This window comes from Zootoca vivipara, chromosome 2 (assembly GCF_963506605.1).
Source record: "Zootoca vivipara chromosome 2, rZooViv1.1, whole genome shotgun sequence".
NCBI lineage: Eukaryota > Metazoa > Chordata > Lepidosauria > Squamata > Lacertidae > Zootoca > Zootoca vivipara.
Genome location: NC_083277.1, coordinates 82,615,075 through 82,638,122, shown reverse-complemented (window position 1 = coordinate 82,638,122; position 23,048 = coordinate 82,615,075). Strand labels below are relative to the sequence as shown.

The 23,048-nt window shown below is 43.5% G+C and overlaps 1 protein-coding gene across 2 annotated transcripts in view; it reads left to right on the top strand.

The window, feature by feature from the left end:
* Positions 1 to 23,048, top strand: part of CACNA1A (calcium voltage-gated channel subunit alpha1 A) — a 268,936-nt gene that overhangs the window by 104,190 nt on the left and 141,698 nt on the right. For both annotated transcript variants that reach the window (XM_060271756.1, XM_060271755.1), the window contains exons 4-5: positions 2,839 to 2,944; positions 4,360 to 4,499. In XM_060271756.1, the coding sequence (XP_060127739.1) occupies positions 2,839 to 2,944; positions 4,360 to 4,499 (246 nt within the window). The remainder of the gene's footprint in view (positions 1 to 2,838; positions 2,945 to 4,359; positions 4,500 to 23,048) is intronic.

Here is a 23,048-nt window from a genome sequence, read left to right as displayed (position 1 = left end):
TGATTGGTTAGCACTTTGTGCAGCTACCTTTCCCAGCATTACACCTCCACAAAGGTGCTTGAGTAATGCATGCAACACTTCCTATATGTGTCAGGGCCCTGAGTATCAGGTCTCCATGGAGAAAGATGAGCAGATGCTTCCTGGCAGGTGTGTTTCCAGATTTCCTATAGATTCCCTGCCCTGAAGCTCCCACACGGAGCCTCACCTCAGCAGGTGGAACAGTGGGTGCAAAAATCAACCACTTCACACAGGTAAGCCTACTGTTGGAGGATGAGAGATGGTATAAGCCACATAATTGTACCTTCTTTCCATCCAGCAAAGTCATGTAAAGGTAAAGGGGCCCCTGACCATCAGGTCCAGTCGTGTCCGACTCTGGGGTTGCGGCGCTCATCTCGCTCTATAGGCTGAGGGAGCCGGCGTTTGTCCGCAGACAGCTTCCGGGTCATGTGGCCAGCATGACAAAGCTGCTTCTGGCAAACCAGAGCAGTGCACGGAAACGCCATTTACCTTCCCGCCGGAGCGGTCCCTATTTATCTACTTGCACTTTCGTGCTTTCGAACTGCTAGGTTGGCAGGAGCTGGGACCGAGCAACGGGAGCTCACCCCGCTGCAGGGATTCGAACCGCCGACCTTCTGATCAGCAAGCCCTAGACTCTGTGGATTTACCCACAGCGCCATAGCAACAAGCAATCTCCACTACCACGGACATGAACCGGGAAACCCATGCACACAACAAAAACAAATTCCAGGTAATATATTGCCACAAGCATGGGAAAGAAATGAAAATGGCCACAAGAAAAGGGCACAAAGTGCTCCATCTGCAGGCCAGCCACTCACATAGGAACATAGGAATCTGCCTTATACCAAGACAAACCATTATTCTGTCTAGCTCAGTACTGTCCAGAATGACAGGCAGCCATTCCTCTCCAGGGTTTCAAATGGGTCTCTCCCAAACCTGCATGAAGATGCCAGTGTACTTGGTAGACATGTTTGCTGTGTGTTCACCAGTGTGTCCTGGCAAATACTATAAAGTCTGCCCTACTATTAAGTAAAGTGAAGCAGCCACATTGGGGGCTGGAGAGCAACTACAAGGCATTGGAGGGCAGAGCTATGTGTCCTGCAACCTGCCTTGTTTCTCCTAAATTATCCTGCTGTCCTCAGGTGTGGTTTGAAGGATGCTTTCTCTCTGCAGGCGCTGAAGGAACCTGTTGAGAGGGTGGGCATCTTGTCCTTCACCTCAGTCTGAAAAATATCTTGGGCCAGCCCTGTGAACTAGAGATGCATGCCCAGTGGGCACATGGTGAGCAATGCACAATAGAGCTGTGATTTGGTGTGGCTCCAAGGATGAGTGGATGCTTCTCATTCCATTTTGTTTGTTATTGAGTTCAAATATGCACAGATTAAACATCTGCGCAGAGCTGGCTTTCGAGAAAATCCTGATGTGTGTCTGCAAAAGCTAAGACAGGAGCTCTTTTCTCACAGCAAAAGCAGGAGTCTGGAAGTTCTGTTTCCAGCTCTCTTGCTGCAGAGCTCTTGAGTGGCACAGGGCCAATGGCTTGGCTCCTCTGTGAAACAGTGACAGCGTCACTGACCCTCCTAATATTCCTCTAAACGATGTTTAAAGAGGGTTCAAGTCAAGTATGAATAACCTCGACTCACAACTGCAAAATTCACACTCCGTGTAACTGTGAGGATAGCCAACTGCATATCACTACAGCCCTCTTATCTTCATGGCTTTTAATTGGGAGCTCACTCTTTTGAGATATCTATGCATTTCTTTAATAGATGCTCATAAACACACAGGGCGAGGAGATGGAGCATCAAGGAAATTGTACAGCCAGGCTCTCCTGTTCCTATTTAAGTGAATTAGATCCAAACGTAACACCATTACACTTGTACACATGGTTGCTTGACTCATGGAGTAAATTACTCCAGATAATGTGCTTTTTATCATTCAGAATTCAATATATCCCTATCAACTCTCAGTATTGGTATAAATTAATGTTCTGAACACAAAAGAAAGGAGGAGTTTAAAAGGTTACTGCAAGATAAAGTATTATATGATGAAGCTTGAGTGTAATGGGTAAATGATAAAACAGGGCATAGTAGGGGACAGACTTGTACGGCTGCTTTCTTTTTTCTAGCCTCTGTTTCTGGCCTCTGTTCTTTTAATGTGAAATACAATGTTAATCTCTGCACGGCCTGCAACTGGCATTCACTGAAAAACCTTGGTGGATTTTGGAGTAGATGTCAGAATTTTCAGAAAGGGCAGCATTGATTGTACTTTGGTGGCAAATGTGGTAGTACGCTAGGTGAAGAATTGTCACTGTGATCTACGCACGAAGTTGAGGTGCTCTAGAAATTATCTCTATTGGCATTAATCAAATGATAATGTTGATTTGTAGCTGCACTCAGGAAAATTACACTGGTGACTACTCGATATTTGTCCTTTGTTGTATCCAGTGATTTCAAACCACCTTATTGTTTGTTTGTTTGTTTGTTTGTTTGTTTGTTTGTTTATATCCCACTTCCACCCCTGACAGGGGCTCCAGGAAGTATATTTTTTATCTTAGGGCTTAAATTTGAGTTTTCATTTTATTTATAAACATAGAAAGTGCAAGGAATGGCATTGACTGGAACACAGATTTTATTCCACTTTGAAGCCATACTCTCCTGCACATTCCAGGCTAAAGAACATTCTAAACATCCTTCATATGTATCTGATCCCAGGTGGGTAGACCGCATTTACTTGAGGAGTGGGGAATATCAGAAGGTTCTTTGTTTTGACTGAACCTAGAAGATCCAACCGTATGCAAGACTTTCCTTAACTGTGCCTCACTCCTTTTGAATACCTGATTTTAGCAACCATCATAGCAAACTGCATTGTTCTTGCTCTGGAGCAGCATCTGCCTGATGGAGACAAGACGCCAATGTCAGAACGACTGGTGAGTATCAGTCTCTCCCTTTTAAACGTTGTTGTGGCAAAGCTATGGAGCATTATAATAATGTCAAAAATTAGAGCCCTGTGACATGTTTCTTCTCCCTTTCCATAAGGCACAATAAACTTAACCTGTTTGACAGTGTTATGTTTTGTGTTTCCCTGCCAGCATTACCCAGTGATGTGGAGCTAAGGTTGCCAACTCAGAAATTCTGGTGCATGGTTGGAATATAGAAGTGCAGCCAGGGCCTAGGAGTTGTTTCTGCCTCATCTAGTGGGTCCAGGTGTGGGGTCCAACGCAAAAGCAGCCTATTTACCTAACACGGTCAGCTATTTAAGTAAAAGCTGCCCTTGCCCCTTGCTTATCTGGTATCATTCAAGAGAGTAAGAAAACCAAGCAGACACCCGCCACCCCCACAACTGATTGGCAATTCTATGTGGAATGCTAGTGGTAAATCATACAGCATAGGGGGCACAAAAGGAGAGACAGAAGAAGAAGAAGAAGTAGTAGAGTAGTTTGGATTTGATATCCCCCTTTATCACTACCCGAAGGAGTCTCAAAGCAGCTAACATTCTCCTTTCCCTTCCTCCCCCACAACAAACACTCTGTGAGGTGAGTGGGGCTGAGAGTCTTCAAGGCAGCTGCATGTGGAGGAGCGGAGATGCAAACCCGGGTCCCCAGATTATGAGTCACCGCTCTTAACCACTACACCACACTGGCTCCACACTCAATTTCTGTTTTCAGTAGCAGGCTCACGCTCCCTTTAGCATTACTTCTGCCCCTAGAATAGTGCCACCATACATTTTCTTTCTTTTCCTGTTTACTGCAGGAGCTGACATGGGAAATGGAGATGTTTCTTTGGGTTGAGAGGTCTCTTTCTCAGTATTGCTCCAAGTCTAAGTCTGGACCCTGACAGATTGACCCAAACACAGCTTTCACTGGACTTGTTTTCATAAAACTTTGTTCATGCAAGTGATTGAATGAAAATTGGGAGTGGTGGCTCACTAGCAACCTCCATAATTTGGATTTAAAGTTGGTGTCATACCTAATCCTATGCATATTTTCCTCAGATGCATTGATAAGGTCTTAGTAGCCTGGCTCGTATTGGATACCCTGATAAAAGGCAGCAAATGATTTTTGTATTCTAATAATAATTGGTATTAATAGATATGTTGGGAAAGAGAAAAATGTTCCTAGAATATATTTATACCTTAAATTAAGACTCAAGAGACCAAAGTTCCCTCCTCACTATGTAACTCCTTCAGAACTTGTCATTTTATCTTTGAACTCAATCCTGCCTCACATTATTGTAGTGATGATAAAATGGGGAAGAGGACCATATTGGTTTCCCTGCGCTAATTGGAGGAAGAGTGGAATAAAAATTTAACAAATAAAATTTTCCCCTATGAATCTCTCCTTAGGATGACACAGAACCATACTTCATTGGAATATTTTGTTTTGAGGCTGGAATTAAAATTATTGCCTTAGGATTTGCTTTCCATAAAGGCTCCTACCTAAGGAATGGCTGGAATGTGATGGACTTTGTGGTGGTTCTCACAGGGTAAGTAGCTGGTTTTTAAATTGTTATCAGTTCTTGTTTAATTTCAGTCTGGTAGAGGCACTTCTGTCTATCGGACATTGGGCAGTGTCAAGAGTCAAGAAGGGAGTTTGAATTCTCAGATTCTGTTCTCTGACCTGCAAGGAGAGGGAAGTCTAGTTAGAACAGGGGAAGGCTTGGCATAAGGTCTTCTGGCTTGGATTCCAGTTTTGAGATGCAAGTTGAATGCTGATTTAGCTATCAGTCCTGCCTCTCTAAATCATGTTACAGCCAAGTTATGCATCTTAAAAAAATGTAAGCCTCATAGATATGCTTGTAGTGATATACAATCATTCTTCTTATTTATTTTTTTAATGTATACATTTCATATTGAAAACAATTATTGTAGAGATGGAAGGAATGTGTTGGTAATATCATGAATTCTAGCCAATAGGTACCTTCTGAAATTTGCTTTTATTTCCTTTGTTTATTATTTGTTTGTTCTAGACATTTATAACCCCTGCCTTTCCACTATTCAATGCAATTTCCTACCAATTCACACTCTGCCGTGCTGAAAATTTGCAGAATCTTTTTTTTAAAAAAAAATTTTTTGGCTTATCATAGAAAATGGTATATTTGTCCTGCATGCTGTGGGGTGCTCTCAAACTCCCCACCACCACTGCTCTTAAAATGTTGCATATACCTTCATCCTTATAATTCCAGATGGAAGGTTTGAGCTGTTGCTCATCTTTGCCACTAACTTCTGCTGATTCTCCCTTGTTAGCAGATGTGTAGGCTAATAGACATACATAATTTTTGGACACCGTCATGTTTTTGGTCAACACAGCTTTAAGGCTGGCCCATGAGCATGAATTTATGGATCTTTTGTGTAGCAGGTACATCCTGCCTGCAATGCTGTGTGCTCTCATACTTTTCTAGTTTGCAGTGCTTGTTCCCTGCTGCTTCCCAACCTGCTCACAATTCCTCTGATGGGAACAAAAGCTTTTTCCTACCGAAACAAAGATGTTTATTGGTGGTGGAGTGTTCAGAACACCCACAGAGGCTCTCATTTGTTATGCATTCTTGGATATGAGAAGAGCATCTAGTCAGCAGAGAGAAGTCCATGAAGGCTGTTTCTGGGCTATTTGCAGCTTCTCCCCCCCCCCATACTTCAGTGTATGTAGCTGATGTGCTTTACTCCTGCAGTTTCAACAGGTATCTTGTTACACTGGTTTATATTTCTTTGGGACTGATTGAAGGGGGGTTGTAGCGCTGATAAAATTCCATTATTTGCCCAGTTTTGTGGCTTCTGTCACCTTTGAACAAAGCATGAAAACTTTCTCTCTCTTTGTCTGATGCCTCTGTTTCAAGGCAGCTTTGAATGTGGCTAAGGGAAGCCCAGGTTCAAATTCCGCCTCAGCTATGAAGCTGAGCCACTAACTCACAACCTTGCCTAATTCACAAAGTTGTTGAGAGGATATATATATATGAATGAGAGAGATATCACTTTTTACAATGAAAAGCGCTATAACAAAGAGAAATGAGAATGCCACAAACCCCTGAGAGCTAACATTCAAGTGAAGCTCGCATTACATGGAATTGCTGTCCCGAGATTGCTTTCTCTCCTTCTTTCTTCGTATTTCCCTAGGAACAGTAATTCATAGAGTACTTGGAAGCAAGGTTTTCAGAAGCCATTTTAGTTTAGAGAGTATATCTCTAAGAAAAATCTGAAGAAATCAGTGTTCCTACTTGGATAATGCCACTGCTGTTCTGGTTTACTTGTCTTTTTAGGCACCTTGATCACTACATCCACTGTTTCTGTTGGCATACCCATGGGTTCTAGACAGGGCCGGATTTAGGTTTGATGAGGCCCTAAGCTGCTGAAGGTAGTAAGGCCCTTTATATAGCAGGCGGGGCCCATTACTTACATCATAGGAGCCTACACAACACAACCCCCTGGCGCTGAATGTAGGTTTTATTTTATTTTGTTTTTTATCTTACATTTTGGAAATGTACACCCAGCGTGTTTTTTTTTCCTTTAAATTTTTTGGGGCCCCCAAGAGAGTGGGGCCCTAAGCTATAGCTTGGTTAGCTTATACTGTACATAAATCCGGCATTGGTTCTAGAATTGCAGTGGTTTAAATGGTTTGAAATAAGTGCACATTTTGGACACCTAAGTATTTCTAGCTTTCTGTGGATTGCACCCACTGAGCCTGTTACGTTGTCCAAATAAAAATTGTCCTTGCATCATTCCTATGGATTTCTCTCTGGTCTGCTTCACACAGGACTTTCTGTCCACAAGGAACACCCTGAACAGTCCCTGGGGATACACATAAGCAGAGGAGCATCCCTGTAGGGTTGGCAGCAAATAATATAGTAGCAATTCCTGGGATTGTTTTTTTTTGGGGGGGAGTGCTGTTGTGATTCCAGTAACTCATGTTTAGTTGTGCAGTTTGGTTTACAGTGTTGCTTCTCCACAGGGATAGTGCCTGTCAGGGACTGGCAGGCCACGGGCGAGTCTGCATCAGGGGAAGGGGGGCTGGAGTCTGACTTGTGGGAGAGGGGGCAGTGGTCTGTGGGGGACCTGTACCAGCCAGGAGGCAACAATCAGAGGCAGAGGGAGCTTCAGAGCTGGAGGAAGAGGCAGGTGCAGCAAGGTGGTTCCCCCACTGTTATGTACTGAGCTGAATCCTAGAACAATAGGATTCAGAATCAGCAGTCTGATTGGTCCGCAGGAGCTACCCAATCCAACTCCAGGTGGAAGTGAATCCGCAACCTGATTGGCCTGCAGGAGTAGCCAATCAGGCGGCTGGTAGAAGTGAATCTGCAACCTGATTGGCCTGTAGGAGCAGCCAATCAGGCTGCAGGCAGAAGTCAATCCACAACCTGATTGGCCCACAGTTGTAGCCCTGAAGTAGCCAATCACGCAAGGCCCATTGTGTAAATAATGTATATAAGCAGATGGTTTTGGGAAAAGAGCCATTCTTCTCTTCTTCTCCTTGATGACTATGAGCTGAATAAAGAGCATGAAATTCACTCTTGACTCCGAGTATATTTCACCCACCCTCCCCTGAACCACTGTCTCCCAGAACTAGAAGAGAATTGAAGCGGGGAAAAGCAAAAGTACTTCCATGCAGGCGTAGTCTCCATCTCCGCGTGTGCAGCCCTTTGGGGGAAGGTACATAAACTGGTGGGGGGGAGTGGTCCCCAGTTGCTGCAACTGCTCCATAGAGTGCGGACCTGAGAATAGCTGCCTAGATGTCAGATTGGTGTGCCAGAGTGGTGGAAGTGACTGTGTTATCTGACAACAAAGAGTTAGCTCTCTGCTGTGTGCATTCCTTGGCTGAAAAGTGCCTTCGACAGTGACTTTGTAGTTTGGACTGTTCACACATAGGTGTGAAGCCATGTCAGACCTCGTCATGTTAGTACTTGGGTTCTTGAAGACACAGTCATCAATCAGAGGGTTTAGGTTTGTTAAGTTTCCTGGGGGCGGCTCTGCTCCCCATATTTTCAAAGCCAGTGTGGCTTCTTCCTGCAGAGGAGATGAGTTACATTTCCTATTTGTCAGGAGTGATGAAGGTGCTGTTGGACTCTCATCAGCTCCAGCCTGCACAGCCAGTCGGCATAGATGATGGGAGCACCGGAAGGGCTACTGCTTCTCCCACTCCTGCTCTGTGTTTTTTGGAGAGTGGTGTGTGGCTGTTTGATGCCCTCATTGTATCTCCATTCAGTGCTGCTGAGGATTCTCAAGCTAAGATGGAAGGACGCTGTGACTGTGGTGCAACATGCTAAAGAGGAGTGCCTGGAGGTGAAAAACAATGCAGTATATTTAATCTTTCTGTGTTCTTTGAGCGGAATGAGAAGGTTAAGGGCCAAGCTAGATGTTGCACAAGGGATGTGTGGCGGCTGCCAAGAGCATCAGCTATCCTCTATTTCCTCTATGTATTTCCCTGGTAGCTAGTAATAGAAAACATGGGTCATCGTCTCAGCACTTGGTGCTTCCCCGCATCTCTTTAAACAGGCTCTCAGCTTGTATACAGGTTGGTGGATGTGTTTTAAGGCTGTGACCAAAGAGACCGCACAGAGGCTGATTCACAGAACCCAAAAGACCAATTGCTGAGTGTTTTGTAGCACAAGCGTTCTAGATTTATTCATTGGGCTTTGAAGAGAAAAACGGAAGGCTGTTTCTGATTAGTAGGAGGTAGCAGCGCAAATTAATGTCCTGCTTCACATGTTCTAGGGCTGACCTCTGGCACCAAGGTGCTGATTTGCATGTTCTGGAAATTTGCACAGTACTGCTCTCGCAGGACTATATCAGTTCAAAATGCAGGTGTGTATGTGTGTGTGTGTGTGGGGGGTGATATACTTGAATGCCCAACACTCCGTGGGGATTCCTTCACACATTCATCCAGAATGGCTAGGAAATTGCTGCCACTCTTTGCCCACTGCATCCGTAGCAGTACGCAATTCATTAGTATGCCAGGCGGCATTTGCTTCTTGATTAGGGAGTCCTCCCAGCACTATTACTTAAAGGAGCTTTCCAGACGTGCCCTGAATGCTAAGTGAGTCTCAGCCTGCACGCACAGCCAGAATGGTGAAAAGGCAGGGAGGGAGCAGGGTTGTTGATGGAGGTTCACTGACACTTTGGCAGGCAAGCAGCTCGGCGAGCAGATCTTCTGGTCTCAGATTCAAATGATGCACTATAGGACTTTGGTAGAAGCAATTCATTTGTGGCTTGATCTCAATGGGCATTTGCACTTTTATGCACCCACATGTACAGCATGCTCTGCTTATTAATCTTTCTGTCTTTGTGCACATCAGTAGGCATGTTTACCCAGTGCACAAATGATATATTCATGGGGGGTATACCTCATGTATATATTGTTTTTTTTTCTTGCAGTGCCTCTGAGAGCAACCACCACAGGAGTACATGTGTGTATGCCCAGTAGTATATGTGGGGGGTTTTTTTTTCCAATATTCTTCCACCTCACCTTTTTATGTGGACACATGGTCATCCATCTGTGCCTCTGTGTCCGAAGAAAGAACACTGATTAACACTCTGTACTGAAGGCAGTAGTCCAGTATAGCTCACTGTACATAGATGTCCAGATTAGATTACTGCAATGGATTCTAGGTGGGGCTGTCCTTGAATATGCAATATGTGTCTTCCAGGATGTTTACTCGTACAGTTGCTCTAACCCATATAACGCCACTTCTGAAGAGTTGATGTTGGCTGCTTGTATGCCACCAAGCCCAGTTCAACACTTTATTGCGGTTTCCTGAACAAGTTAGGACCCAGTTACCTGAAGGAGCAGCTCCCTTGTTCTTGCCTTGCCAGAGTTTTACCATCTACATGGGAGGCATTCCTTCTTGTTCCATCACCAATTGAAGCTTTAGCTTGAGATAGGGTCTTCTCAGTGGGGATACACTAGCTGTTGAAAACTTTTTCCCCACCAAGGTGTGGCTGGGATTAAAAGCTGAGCTCTTCCTTGGCCTTTGATGGAGATCAGGGTTATTGAGCCGCTTGGTATTCAGGAGCAACATTTGAACATTGAGCACTCCCAGCTGGTGCACCCAAGGGGCCCTGGCTCATTTCCTCTCCAGCCCAGCCATGCCCAGGTAAGCAGCTGTGTTGTGGGTGTTGGGGGGGGGGCTGTTCTGTGGCTCTGCCCCACCACATGCTACTGTGGTGCCACTGTTGGTATTGTTATAGGATGCAGATTAAGCCATTGAGATTTGATATGGTTTTACTGTTTTATTGAATGAGTTTATTGTATGTTTTTCTTTTTCCTTCCTTTGAATTTGAGCTACTTGTGATGAAGGGAAGGATATATATACCTTTTAAATAAATGTCTTTTATTTTAAATATGGTGATATACATGACATTTTTGAGAATACAAGATCACTAGAAACCTTTCCAGATGCATGTTATGGGTCTGTGCTCTGGGGACACCAAGGCTTGAAGCTCTCAAAAGTCTGGGGAAATTACCATCTCAGATCCCATATGAGCAGGTGGCCAAAGCACCCCTTAGTCCTTCAAAGGATGTTCTGTGTTTTGCTTTTCCAGTATACCCAGTATGTCCATGTTGTGAACAGCCCTAAGATATATGGATGAAGGTCGGTAAACAAATTTAATAAATAAAAAAAAATAAAGCCTGGGGTGGACTAACCTACAATTATTCAGGCTGCTCTGAAACTTGATTAAGGCCAAAGAATGATCCAGCAACCATACTACAACCTGGGGCTCACCATTTTTTGATGTCCTTGGAGGCTCAAAACCTGTGTGGCCAAAGAAGCTCCCTCTCGCCACTCCCTCTATCTCCCAAACAATCCTTTTAGTATTACAGTATTATTATTATTATTATTATTATTATTATTATTATTATTAATCCTTTAGCTAGGATCACTGTGCAACAGTGGGAACAATTGCCACCCTTCTCTGCTGCTCCAGGGTTGAGAGGATGGTTGGGGCTCACCACATTTGCCAAAGGGTTGTGGCACCATCACCGTGGCAAGAAAAAATAAAAGAAAAAAATGCTGAATCTGATCATAACCTCAAAAATAATCATAGACATTACGGTAATGAATGAACAAAACGAAGTCATCTCATATTTGTTGGCAGCAGTGAAATTATAATATTCCAGTAAGTGGAGAATGCAAACGATCCCAACAACAAATGAATGGATTGAAAAATGCGGGGATTTTACTTTAATGGCAAAATTGACTCACTTTATAAAGACAAAAGAGAAAATATAGCTTTGAGAAAAATTGATCATTTGAGGGTAGATTTAGTTACTCCCACAATCTAAAGAAGGTTTTATGTTATTTTGAATTACTCCATTCAAATTTATGAATAATTAAAAAGAACTGACTGTCTTAAAATTAAAATCCAAGATAAAACTTGTTGCTTGTCAGTTGTGTAAACATTCATGAGTATGTGGATATACATGATGTGCATATATATGTAAATAGTAGGCAATAGCCAACTAACTTGTTCCATTAGTGCAAGGATTTACACTTGTTTAGAAAACTTCCCCTCTCCTTTCCCAACGTATGTCCCGCCCCTGCCCAGATATGCTCCAGAGCATTGGGAAATCCCAATAGCAGTTTCAGGAGGCATGGGGGTGGAGGAGACTGAGGAGAGTTTCACTGCTCAAGTGCAAATCCTTGTACTAATGGAACAAGTAAGCTGGATATTGTCTGTGTGTCTGTGTGTGACTATTTGTATGTACATATATGCAAGGCTTTTCTCAGCCAGAACTCACCAGAACTCAGTTCCAGCACCTCTCAGGTGGGTGCCATTGCTATTATAAGAGAACAAGGGAGGTGCTCATGGTGAGTTCCAGTACCTCTTTTTCTAGAAAAATAGCACTGCATATATGTATATGTATATCTCTCAATACCTGGGTTGGGGCAGGAAGAGTGATGAGAGATGTTTGCCACATTCATACTTAGATTTAAGGTATGGTATTCTCCACCTCATTCCTGAAAACCACACACACTTCTTTGCTCCACTTGGAATGATGGAGTAGAAGTTCCTGTTGGCAGCTTGTGCATGGTGTCCTCAAGCAGAGAGTACATGTAGGGTTCTGAGAAGTCAAGGGTTTGCCACCTGCTTTTCCTTCATTTTTCCTGAGGCCAGGTTATTTGTGCTAATTGCTTCATTTTTGTGAAAAGTTCACCCTTGTGTGTCTGCATTTGCCTGACATGAAGCCAGAGAGATCTAGACCAGGGTTGGCAAACCAGTGGCCCTGCAGATGTTGTTGGACTTCAACTCCGCCACCCCCTGCCAGAATGCCAGTGGTCAGAAATGATGGGAGTTGTAAGACTACCATGTTTGGAGACCCACATGGTGAACTCTATCAGTTGAGTAATGGGCTCCATGGTATAGGGATTGATATACTGGTATGGATGTGTTTGAACTTGTGATTGCCTGTAGTTAGACTTCTGCTTTCCAATGCAATAGTGTGAGGGGAGCTGGATGAGGTGGCTCACAGCGCATTTGTCTCTCTGCCGAATTCACTGAGAGAGCTTTTTGTGCCATCCCTTTCATTGGCACAATGTTATGATTGGTGTGCTGGCCCAGAGCAGGGATTGGAGGTTCAAAGGATTTGGAGTGAACCTGCTCCTTCCCCAGTTCTGCCCTGTTTTGTCACCTCCACAAGTGTAGTTGCACTAGCATATCTCTTTGATAGTATGCCACTGTAGGGCCCTATATGTATGGAGGACTTCTAAGGTGGTCAAAGTGGTGTGTGTGTGTGTGTGTGTGTGTGTGTGTGTGTGTGTGTGTGTGTATATATATATATATATATATATATATATATATATATATATACAGTATTTGCTTAAGCAGGAGAGTTGTATGTGTGTATGAACATGTGTATATATATGCTTGTGTAGTTATGCAGAAATGAATGCATACCCAAAGAGAATCTATAGTGATCAGTCAAGGAAAATATAGAAATATGGGACTGAATAAATATTTCAAATCTTAAGGGACAGGTTTCCTGGGATTATTCTAGCCCTGTGTAAGGGGAAGACGTGTTAATATGAAGCACGTTTAGGAGACTGCCCCTTTCTCACTGCCTCAAGAAAGTTAGATATGATTACTCTGGATTCATAACATGCTGAATTTTGAGTGATTAATCATTTTTAGGATTGGTAGCAGGGTTGTTGTGTAGGGATAACATATTGTCCATAGCATAGGGTAGATAAGGTAACAATTGGCCTCATTTTGCGAAAGAAGGACTTTCAGGGAGAAGGACACAATTTTAATGGAGCTGTTGGAGGACAGTTCTTGCTATGTGAAATACTTCAAAATGCAATCTCATTTCCTATTCAAACAAAAGTCTTTGTAGCTTACACTGTCTGCTCCACTTGTCATCCTCAGAGCTGGATCATGGAGGCAACTTGTCACAGCTGCTTGTGGCTTCATTACAGTATCCAGCGACAGTGGTTTGGATAGTTAGTACCATCATCAAATGGAGAATGGAATCATAATAGGATTCTATTTGAACACAGCAATTCACCATTTGCCAAATATGGGTGGATGGATAGAATAAGTGGGTAAAATGCACTTTTTATTATTATTATTATTATTATTATTATTATTATTATTATTATTATTATTTTAAGAAGGAGGTGAAGAAAAGAACCCTGCATTCACATATTCATTCATGAAGACAAAAATGGATTTTTATACATCCGTAGAGTCTGGTGAGGGAGATGTAGAATATGACTACAAAGATGACACTACCTCTTATTTGTTAAAAACATTTATATCTGCCTCTCCAAAGCTTGAGTCAGCTTACAATAAAGATGACAACAGTAAAATCACAAAACAAAAAATATAAATAAATACAGCACGCATACCCTCAGCAAAGCTGTATAAAATTCATACTAGCAATGTGATATTATTAAAACTCAGTGGCAGAAATCTGATTGAAACAGGTGAGCTTTACTCCCCCTTTTGAAGATGAAGAGAGAGGGAAAACCCTGAACCTTATTAGGAATGCTATTCCGTAGTCTCAGGGCAATCAAAATAAAGATCAAGCTCCTTTCTGCAGAAGTCCTCACTTCATCCCACATAGGCACACAGAGAAGGTGTTGACCTGCATAATGCAAAATGCAGTGGGGTTCATATGAGGATATACACATTTTGCATGTGCAGCCATTGGAAATTAATAATTTAATAGTGTGCTTTCTTTTGCTAGTGTGCCTTTGGTACTTGGGCCAGTCACGAATAGACCAGTTCAGATGTGGTCATCATATTTGAGCCTTTAGTTCACATACTGCCTTCTTGTGCTCTGATTCCTTCATTCATTTCCTGTGTAAGGAAAAACATTGTTCAAACAATGTAAACCTGATTTTCGATTCTAGTTTGGAAGCAAACCATTGCTTGTCCAATTTGGAGGTAACAGCAAAACATGGTTTGCTCAAAACAAGAAGTGGAGGAGGGTGTTAGAGTGTGCAAGAGTGGTGGAGGGAGTTCAGGAGTCGAAAGCTTTGAGCCAACAGCCAAACCACGATTTGCCCTCAAAGTGTGTCAACAGTCATGCTCACTGCCAAACACATACAAACATAGATGGCAGATTATATCAATGAGATGGGTCCCGTTGCCATGGCAACCCGCATGAATGAGCATAAGAAGGTAACTGTGAAGAATGTGAATGGGAAATGTCCAGTTGCTATGGTGATCCAGTAAATGGAAAGAGCCCCTCTGGTGTGACAGAAGCAGGCTCATCTGCAGGCAGAAGCTCTTCCCACACTTCACCTGGTGGACAAGTAATAATAGAGTGAGTGTCTTGCTCAGGATAAAGGGATTGGGACCAAATAGGTATATATTCATAGGAATGTCCCTTAGGTATTTACAGGACCCAACCAATAACCCAAGTGTGGATATGAAAACATATGACTGCAAGACCTATTTATTGCAGTGGTATGTTATTAGAGTTAGTTTTGGGAAACTGGGTAGAGTAATTAATACAATTGTCAAGATAAGTGACTTGGAAGTCATAGGTCAGACTCACCTATATAATTATACCAGCAGTGTAAAAAAAAAGTGCTAAAAATGGAGGGTTGATTCTGGAAGTATGTGAGGCAAAACGTGCCAAGTATGAATGGGGAAATTTCTCTGTATCTGGTTCATATCACTTTCACTTGTTTTTACCCATCATTCCATTCCATTTATGCATTAATTTGTGATTTCTAAATAAAATATTGATTTCAATATATAAATGTGTGTTTTCTTTAAATGCATATATTCATTATGTCCAGATGACCTAGAACCGGGTCACAATATCTTGAGAACTGTGAAATCTGGTGATGGCTGTGTTCTGGTTTTACAAATTAGTCTCAGATGTACTGATCATTTAAAACATCCATCCCAGGCTGGATTACGTCAGGATAGTACTCAAGCATCTGCCTTGTCAGGGTCACAGGGTATGTTGCTCTGGCAATAGAAGTGCAGAAGGAGATATACAGTATATTCTTCTGGCATTCAGCCATTGGTTACTGTGAGTCACTAGACTTTCACCTCACAGATTAGTTCTCTAAACCAGGCATCCCCAAACTTTGGCCCTCCAGATGTTTTGGACTACAATTCCCATTTTCCCCGACCACTGGTCCTGTTAGCTAGGGATCATGGGAGTTGTAGGCCAAAACATCTGGAGGGCTGCAGTTTGGGGATGCCTGCTCTAAACCAACTAGTGCAACCTGTGAGAGGTGTGACAGCTGTAATTCCCTCCTCTGGGATTACAGGGAATCTATGGAGCATATCGTAGATTCTTTTCTCTAACCAGTTCTAGAGCACAAGGCAAGAGTGGTATGGGTACTAGAGACCAGGATTCTTTGGGTTTTCTTCCAAACATGGAGGACAGGTATAGTATACCCAGGTAACAAGTCTAGCGTAGTGGTTAAGGTGTCAGACTAGGACCATTTGTTCTCAAATACCCAGTAAGATGTGAAGATTACTAGATGACCCTAGGAATCCTTTAGGACCTCTATAGTTGTGTGTATATGAACTGTTTTGAGATGGGCCAGCAGCTACCCAGAAACAGCAGTAAGTCATGAAGGTTCTTTGACCAACCAACACACACACTTCTAGTGATGTTCTCTGATTCCACTGCAATTAAGTCTGTTTCCCATCTTATTAGGATGCCTATGAGTTCCCACTGGTTCCCTTTGAAATCATTTGCTTCCCAAACTGTGTATATGGGCTTTCCGCACACTCTTTCCATGCACAAAGCTAATTATGAAGCTTGTGAGCTGGTTCCAGATGCTGCCATCCTGCCAAGTGCTCCTATTCCTCCTCTCTCTCTGGGTTGTATCCAGTGTTAAGTCCATTCATTCCAATGGGTCTACTCTGAGTAAAGCTTAGTTGGCTACAACCCTATGCAGTATTTCTAAATCGATATATGACTACAAATTGTTTGGCTGTGTGCATATTTATCTTCTGTGTATTTTTTCCAGATCGTAGAGAGTATTTTTGTTACATTTGGGCAACTGTGGAAATTAAGCGGGGGGGACTAAACTGCTATTGCACAATAAGCAATCATGCTTGCTTATTCTGTATTTTGTAATTGTTGATCAAAATGACTATTGGGGATTAATTTGGGCATTTGTACAGCTTCTGTTCCAAAATGGAAAAAGAAAAAGCCCCCTCCCAGCACAAATCTTTTGTTTTGAACCGGGGTGGGGGAGGATATATTTGATTCACACAATTGCCATGCAAATATCCTTCCTGTAATTAGAGTAATGGCATGATCAGCCCACAGCAATGTAATTCTGGACCACATCATGCCCACATTGCTTCCTCTTAGAGTTTCAATGTGAATGACCCTAAGCAAATGCAGGGCACATGCACAAAACAGTGCAGTTGTAGGTAGCAGATCAGGTGTGTGTCACAGATATCTTAAAATGGCACTAACCTGTGGTGCCAGTTTCCAAGTAAGGCAAATAGGCCCTAAGGTATATCATTCATTTATCTCTTATATTTCTCATATTCAAAACCCATGATATCCATGATATTCCATAATGTATTCAACTTCAGCTGCCCAGTTTCCGCACATTCCCTGATGTACTGGACCCCTATCCAAGACAGTTTAAGGCTTTATGCTGCGTATTTCTGGGAATCCAGAGCTCAGCTTTTAGTATTGCAGCATATCTGATGAGTCAAAGGATCCTCGGTGAAATGACTTTTCCTTTCCTGTGCTCCAGCTGAACTCCTGCTTTGCACCAATTTGCAGCTTCAGTTCCAAGAATTTGCAGACTTTGGTAACCACTCTTGCAGTGTGGATTATAGTGGATTTCAGTACTGTAGTGGAAACCCAGAAGTTGCAGTGAGCCACAGCATAGAAAAGTCAGAAGCTGCCAGAAATTGTATATGTGTAGGCGTGTGTGTGTGAGAGAGAGAGAGAGAGAGAGAGCGTGCACCTGGTGGGGTGCAGCAGCGGAAAATAAAGGGAGACTTGGGAAAGTACAAGCAGGTGCATGGGAAGTGTTTCGTGTGGCCTGCACTGCAGCCTGAGAGCTCAAAGGTGTCTTTCCAGACCAGCGTTTCTCAACCGCTGTTCCGCGGCACACCAGTGTGCCGTGAGACGCTGGCTGGTGTGCCGCGACGAGAAGGGCGATTTGCATTGTCACGTCGCTGACCCGCCGGAAAGGAAGCCGGCCGGGTCACGACGCGAGGCGAGCGCCCGTGTCGTGACCCGGCCGGCTTCCTTTCCGGCGGGTCAGTGCTGTTTATTGGCAGCCGCCAGCGACGTGACAATGCAAATCGCCCTTCTCGTCGCCGCACGTCGCGGCAAATTACAGGCTGAGGTCGTGCCAGCTTCCCTTGGGATTTTCTTCCTCCCGTGTAAATGTGTCCTAAGATGTGCCGAATCCCAATTATTTGAGAAAAAACATCCCAATGGCCTCCGCGGAACCGGCTTGCACACGCAAATCCGATTTAAACTGCAATCCGGTTGCAGCCACTAGCCAGGTAGCAAGCCCCACTAAAACTCAGCGGCGCTTCCTTCCGAGTAGAAATGCCTAGTTTTGCGTCGCCAGGTTGAATGCCGATGCTTGCTTGGGCGGCGGGGACTGAGGCCCACCGAACTGAGCGCGAGGTTTACTTGCGAGTAAATGTTGGACTAGGGACGGATTGTAACGTTTGTGGGTTTCAAGCAGCTTGGAAACTTCAGCTGGGTGGTGGATGGGGCCCATTTGGGCAAAAAGCAGGGGCTATAGACAAACTAAACTAAATATAGGGCGGCACAGAGTTGGTGTGCCGCATGATTTTTTTCATAGAACATAGTGTGCCGTGGCCCAAAAAAGGTTGAGAAACACTGTTCCAGACAACTCCTTGGGTTGGCCCAGTGGAAAGCATGCTGCTCATCACCTTCCCTGCCAACACAGTTTCCCCTGTTTGACTAGCACTTCCACACTGCCCTTTGCTGCTAGGGGATATTTCCCTAGCACAGTCCTTGCCCCTCGTGTGTTTTCTTAGAGCTTGGGGAGAGGAATGGGATTGTTCTGTCCGATCACCAGCTTTGTTTCTGTTCTTGTTTTTGCAAGAGGGAAGTGTTTCTAGCATGGATAGAGACTCTCCTCCCTCCTGTGCCCTCTTAGATTCCTTCATGTGGATGCTGCTGCTATTTCCACCCCACACCTTTTAAGACTCACCCTCACAAAGCAGCTTATAATAAAACATATTAAAAACAACCAGCAAGACAAATAGCAGCATAATATGTACCTTAATATAAGCCAGTGCTCATAGGTTGTTAAATGCATATTACTTTGTTGTTTGTCCTGTTATTGCTGTTGTTTTTAGGCACGGCAGGAGTTACCTTTCTGTCTCCCGGTAACCACCTGCTGGGGGTACACAATACAAAACTGAAATTCAGACAAGGAGAGTTTTGAACATCTCCATATTACCCGGCAGCTGAACTGTAATCTCTGCACCACATGGTGGAATGGGAAAGAGCCGTTCAGCCTTGGGCTTTTTAAACAGAATGTTGTAAAGGAGAGGAAAGGGACCAGGGTGGCAGTTTCCGTGAATTAAAAGCCTCAATCTCAGATCTAGAATCCCTAGGTTCTGGATCTCAGCTTTTCTCAGAACTGCTTGGGCAGCCTGAGCAGGTCAGTATCTCTCTGGAGCCTCAGTCTCCTATCTGTAAAAGGGGGGGATATATCAGAGAAGGATTCTGTATATGAAATGCATGCAGAACACAAATGATATCAGCCTCATTAATTTCATTGGGGTTTGGGGTGGGATTCAGTGCTATAAGCCGTTCTGACACTTCCACGTAGGAATGGAAGGATGGGATGTAAGGATTTTAATAACATAAAAATGCTTTGAAACTTGGGTTACTTTCCTCCTGTTTCATCATCATCATCATTATTAAAATAACATTCTATTTTGTTCCCCTGTTGTATACTGTTGGGTTTCTTTCCCATACCAGAGATTTCTGTACTGTAATGCATTTAGTTACATATGGCTCCATCAGCTGCAGTGCAGCTGCTAACTTTTCTGGGTGATACTTGCAGCCCAATTATGCCCCTTAGTGGGAAGGATGTGTATAAACTGCTCTGCCAGACTAAATTTCTGCTATTTACTCCATGCTTCAACCAGCAAAGTTTGGGATATAGGAATCATGTCAGACTCCTATAAAGTGGTGGACTGGGAATGAGGCAATTTTAAGTACAAGATTGCCAGTGCTCCCCCCCCCAATAGCTGTCAAGTTCTCCCTTATGCCGAATAGGATTCCTCGCGAGAAGAGGGAAAACTTGACAGCTATGCCCCCACCCCACCCCAAGGTCTCCTATGCCTTGAAAAATTGCATAGCAAATTGAAGAAGTGCATCTTTTCCCATTGCTTCATATGCATTGGGGGGGGGGGTGTTCACCTCCTGCATTTCACTTGCCATGCAACTTTTCAAGGTACAGGAACTCTGCCAGGAAAGAAAAAATGGCAACTCTAGGTTGCCTGACTCATTTTGCACATGAACTAGTTTGCAGTGGCAGGCAAAACCGAGAGATGGTGAGGTATGACTCAGATGATGCACTCTCATAGATAGATAGAGAGACCTCTGCCATTGGCCAAAGGAAGGAGCAGATTCCTGGAGTGTGGCAGTGGGCCTGATTCAGGCTTGTCCTAAAATGTTCTAGTGCTCTAGAGAGCATGACCCACTAGGATTCTTTTTTGATCCTTTCATTTGCAAATGTGGGCCAAACCTCCATGTGAGAATGGAGATTAATGGTGCAGATTAACCTTTTCCCTCTGTCTTGATCCTGAAGCTTCTATTTGCATCAGGTGGGGATTTCTAACTGGCACTAAGGCTATGCATATACTATACATTGAAAGCACACAATTTCCCCTAAAGAATTCTGGGAATTGTAGTTCATTAACGCAGGGATGGAATTTGGTAATATGGAGCCCTGAGTGAAGACAAAATTTGCCCCACCCAAATATTTATTAATTTTCACAATAATTCCTTTTGGTACCTTGAGTAGGTACCCATATAAATATAGGTGGTATTATTAATATTATTATTACAGTGGTACCTTGGTAGTCGAATGGCTTGGCTCCTGGACAAATTGGCTCCCGAATGCCACAAACCCAGAAACGAGCGTTCAGGTTTGCAATCGTTTTTTGGAAGCCGAAGAGCCAACACGGCTTCCGCAGCTTCCGACTGAGTGCAGGAAGCTCCTGCAGCCAATTGGAAGCCACGCCTTGGTTTTCAAACTGTTTCGGGAGTCGAACCAACTCCTGGAACAGATTATAAGAACCAAAATACCAAAGTATTATTATATTCCCCCTCGGTTGTTGCCCTGTGCATGTTCTTTGAAGGAAGTAATGTGGTTTAACGCACTACAGCAATATAGTGTGTTTGTCATGAGTAACACTGGGACTTTCTGATTTCAGTGGGACTTTCTTGACAGTGTACTAGGATCACAGACTTGAACCAAAACTATTCAAGATGTTGAAATTCTCATCGGCCTGTCCTAAGAGGGTCTGTATTTTGGTGCTGACATAGAGCTGCTGCTGTTTTCTTTTTTTCCATTATATAGACCTGTAATGGGGATTGAAATAGATATAAATATTTCACTATGCCCAATCCTGAGCCATGGTGGTTTTGTGATCTTTTGTGTATGATCTCTTTTGGGATAATACACTATGTAAATTAGTGATAGCTTGGGATACATGTGAATTTACACTGCAGGAGCCATTTTTGCCACCTCCCCCCTCCCCTTACTGAAGGGAAGGTGACAATAACTTCACCCAAAGCTTTTTCAGGGCAGGCTGTTTAACACCCAGCCTGCTATAAATATTCTCCTGATGGTCATATTTTAAAAGCATCTATAGCTTTGGTGCCCTTGATAATTGTGTAATTAAAAATAGAAAAATGCAAGACTGCTAAGAACCAGCTGGTGGCTTGTAAACCAAACCTATACATGCTTGCTGCTGGCTTCAACAAGATCTGCACCTCTTTGGCACAACACTGTTTAGGGTTAAATGGCTTTGGTGCAATTTGTTTATCAGTTGATTTTAACAATACATTATTGGCTCTGAAAATAATGCAAGCCTTTGCAGAATGGTACTGGGGTGTCTGGTTTTTTTTATGTCTATTTCCCTCCCATTTTCTTCTTTTTTATAAATCCCTGGGCAATTCATGCTGAAGTTTAACCCAATGCTGAGTCTGCTTCCTCTCCCTCTAGTCTGACTTTGAGTGTGTCTGGGCAAGACAGAATGCTATATAAACCCAGATCCAGGCCTGTGCATTAGCATGCAGGGGAAAAGAATGCATATAAAATCAAGAACTCAACAGCAGGACAACCATACAGGTTTTGCATATCTTTAAACACCTCAGAGACTAGGCATGTGGCATGCCAGATCCAGTGGTGTGCTCTGAAACACAGACGTGGTAAGCCTCATTGAGGAACAATTTCAGAATGGCTTTATTCTCCACACTGCACTCTCATGGCACACACTAACAGCTCCCTCTGACATTGAGTTGCAGCATTTGCAATGAGTGAATGCTCTGGTAAGAAGTACATGCGAACAGAGTCATATTTTGCCTGGGTTCGTAGTGCTTCCATCCTGACTGCAATTCTGCACATAGTTCTGCCCTCCCAATGATGTATCTGAACCACTGAAGTTATGGAGCAACGAGATTGATGGGAATGTGACCCATCACTACATCTTGTCAGTAGTGAGCCCCACATGTGGCAGATGTCTTCTCTCCAAATAGGTGCTTCATTAATTGCTCCATAAATAGTACCACTACATTGTTATTTTGCTCAGTGACAGTTCCTCTTCTCCCTTGCCTCAGCCTCTTTGCCCAGCCTGCTGGAAGTGAGAGTGTAGCCACTGAGAGAATGTTTACTGCTCCTCTTATACAGCTGCAGTGGAACTCTGCATAGGGACAGCGTTTTGTTCCATGTGGCCAGGCTGTGGTCCTACAAGGTAAAAGTGATCACGAGTGTGTGGCAAGTAGCATCAATGATTGGAGTGGATTGTCTGGCATTCACCAACAGAACTTACCTGTGTATGGGTTTATCAGGCCACCTCCCCCTTTCTACATACTATGCACTTTATTTTTTGTTTCTTTTGTGGAAGAAATTTCTTCCTATTTATCCATGTAGGGAGGACTACTTGATCAATATCTGGGTTGGGGCAGGAAGAGTGATGAGAGATGTTTGCCACATTCATACTTAGTTTAAGTTATGGTATTCTCCACCTCATTCCTGAAAACCACACACACTTCTTTGCTCCACTTGGAATGATGGGGTAGAAGTTTCTGTTGGCAGCTTGTGCATGGTATCCTCAAGCAGAGAGTACATGTAGGGTTCTGAGAAGTCAAGGGTCTGCCACCTGCTTTTCCTTCATTTTTCCTGAGGCCAGGTTATTTGTGCTAATTGCTTCATTTTTGTGAAAAGTTCACCCTTGTGTGTCTGCATTTGCCTGACATGAAGCCAGAGAGATCTAGACCAGGGTTGGCAAACCAGTGGCCCTGCAGATGTTGTTGGACTTCAACTCCGCCACCCCCTGCCAGAATGCCAGTGGTCAGAAATGATGGGAGTTGTAAG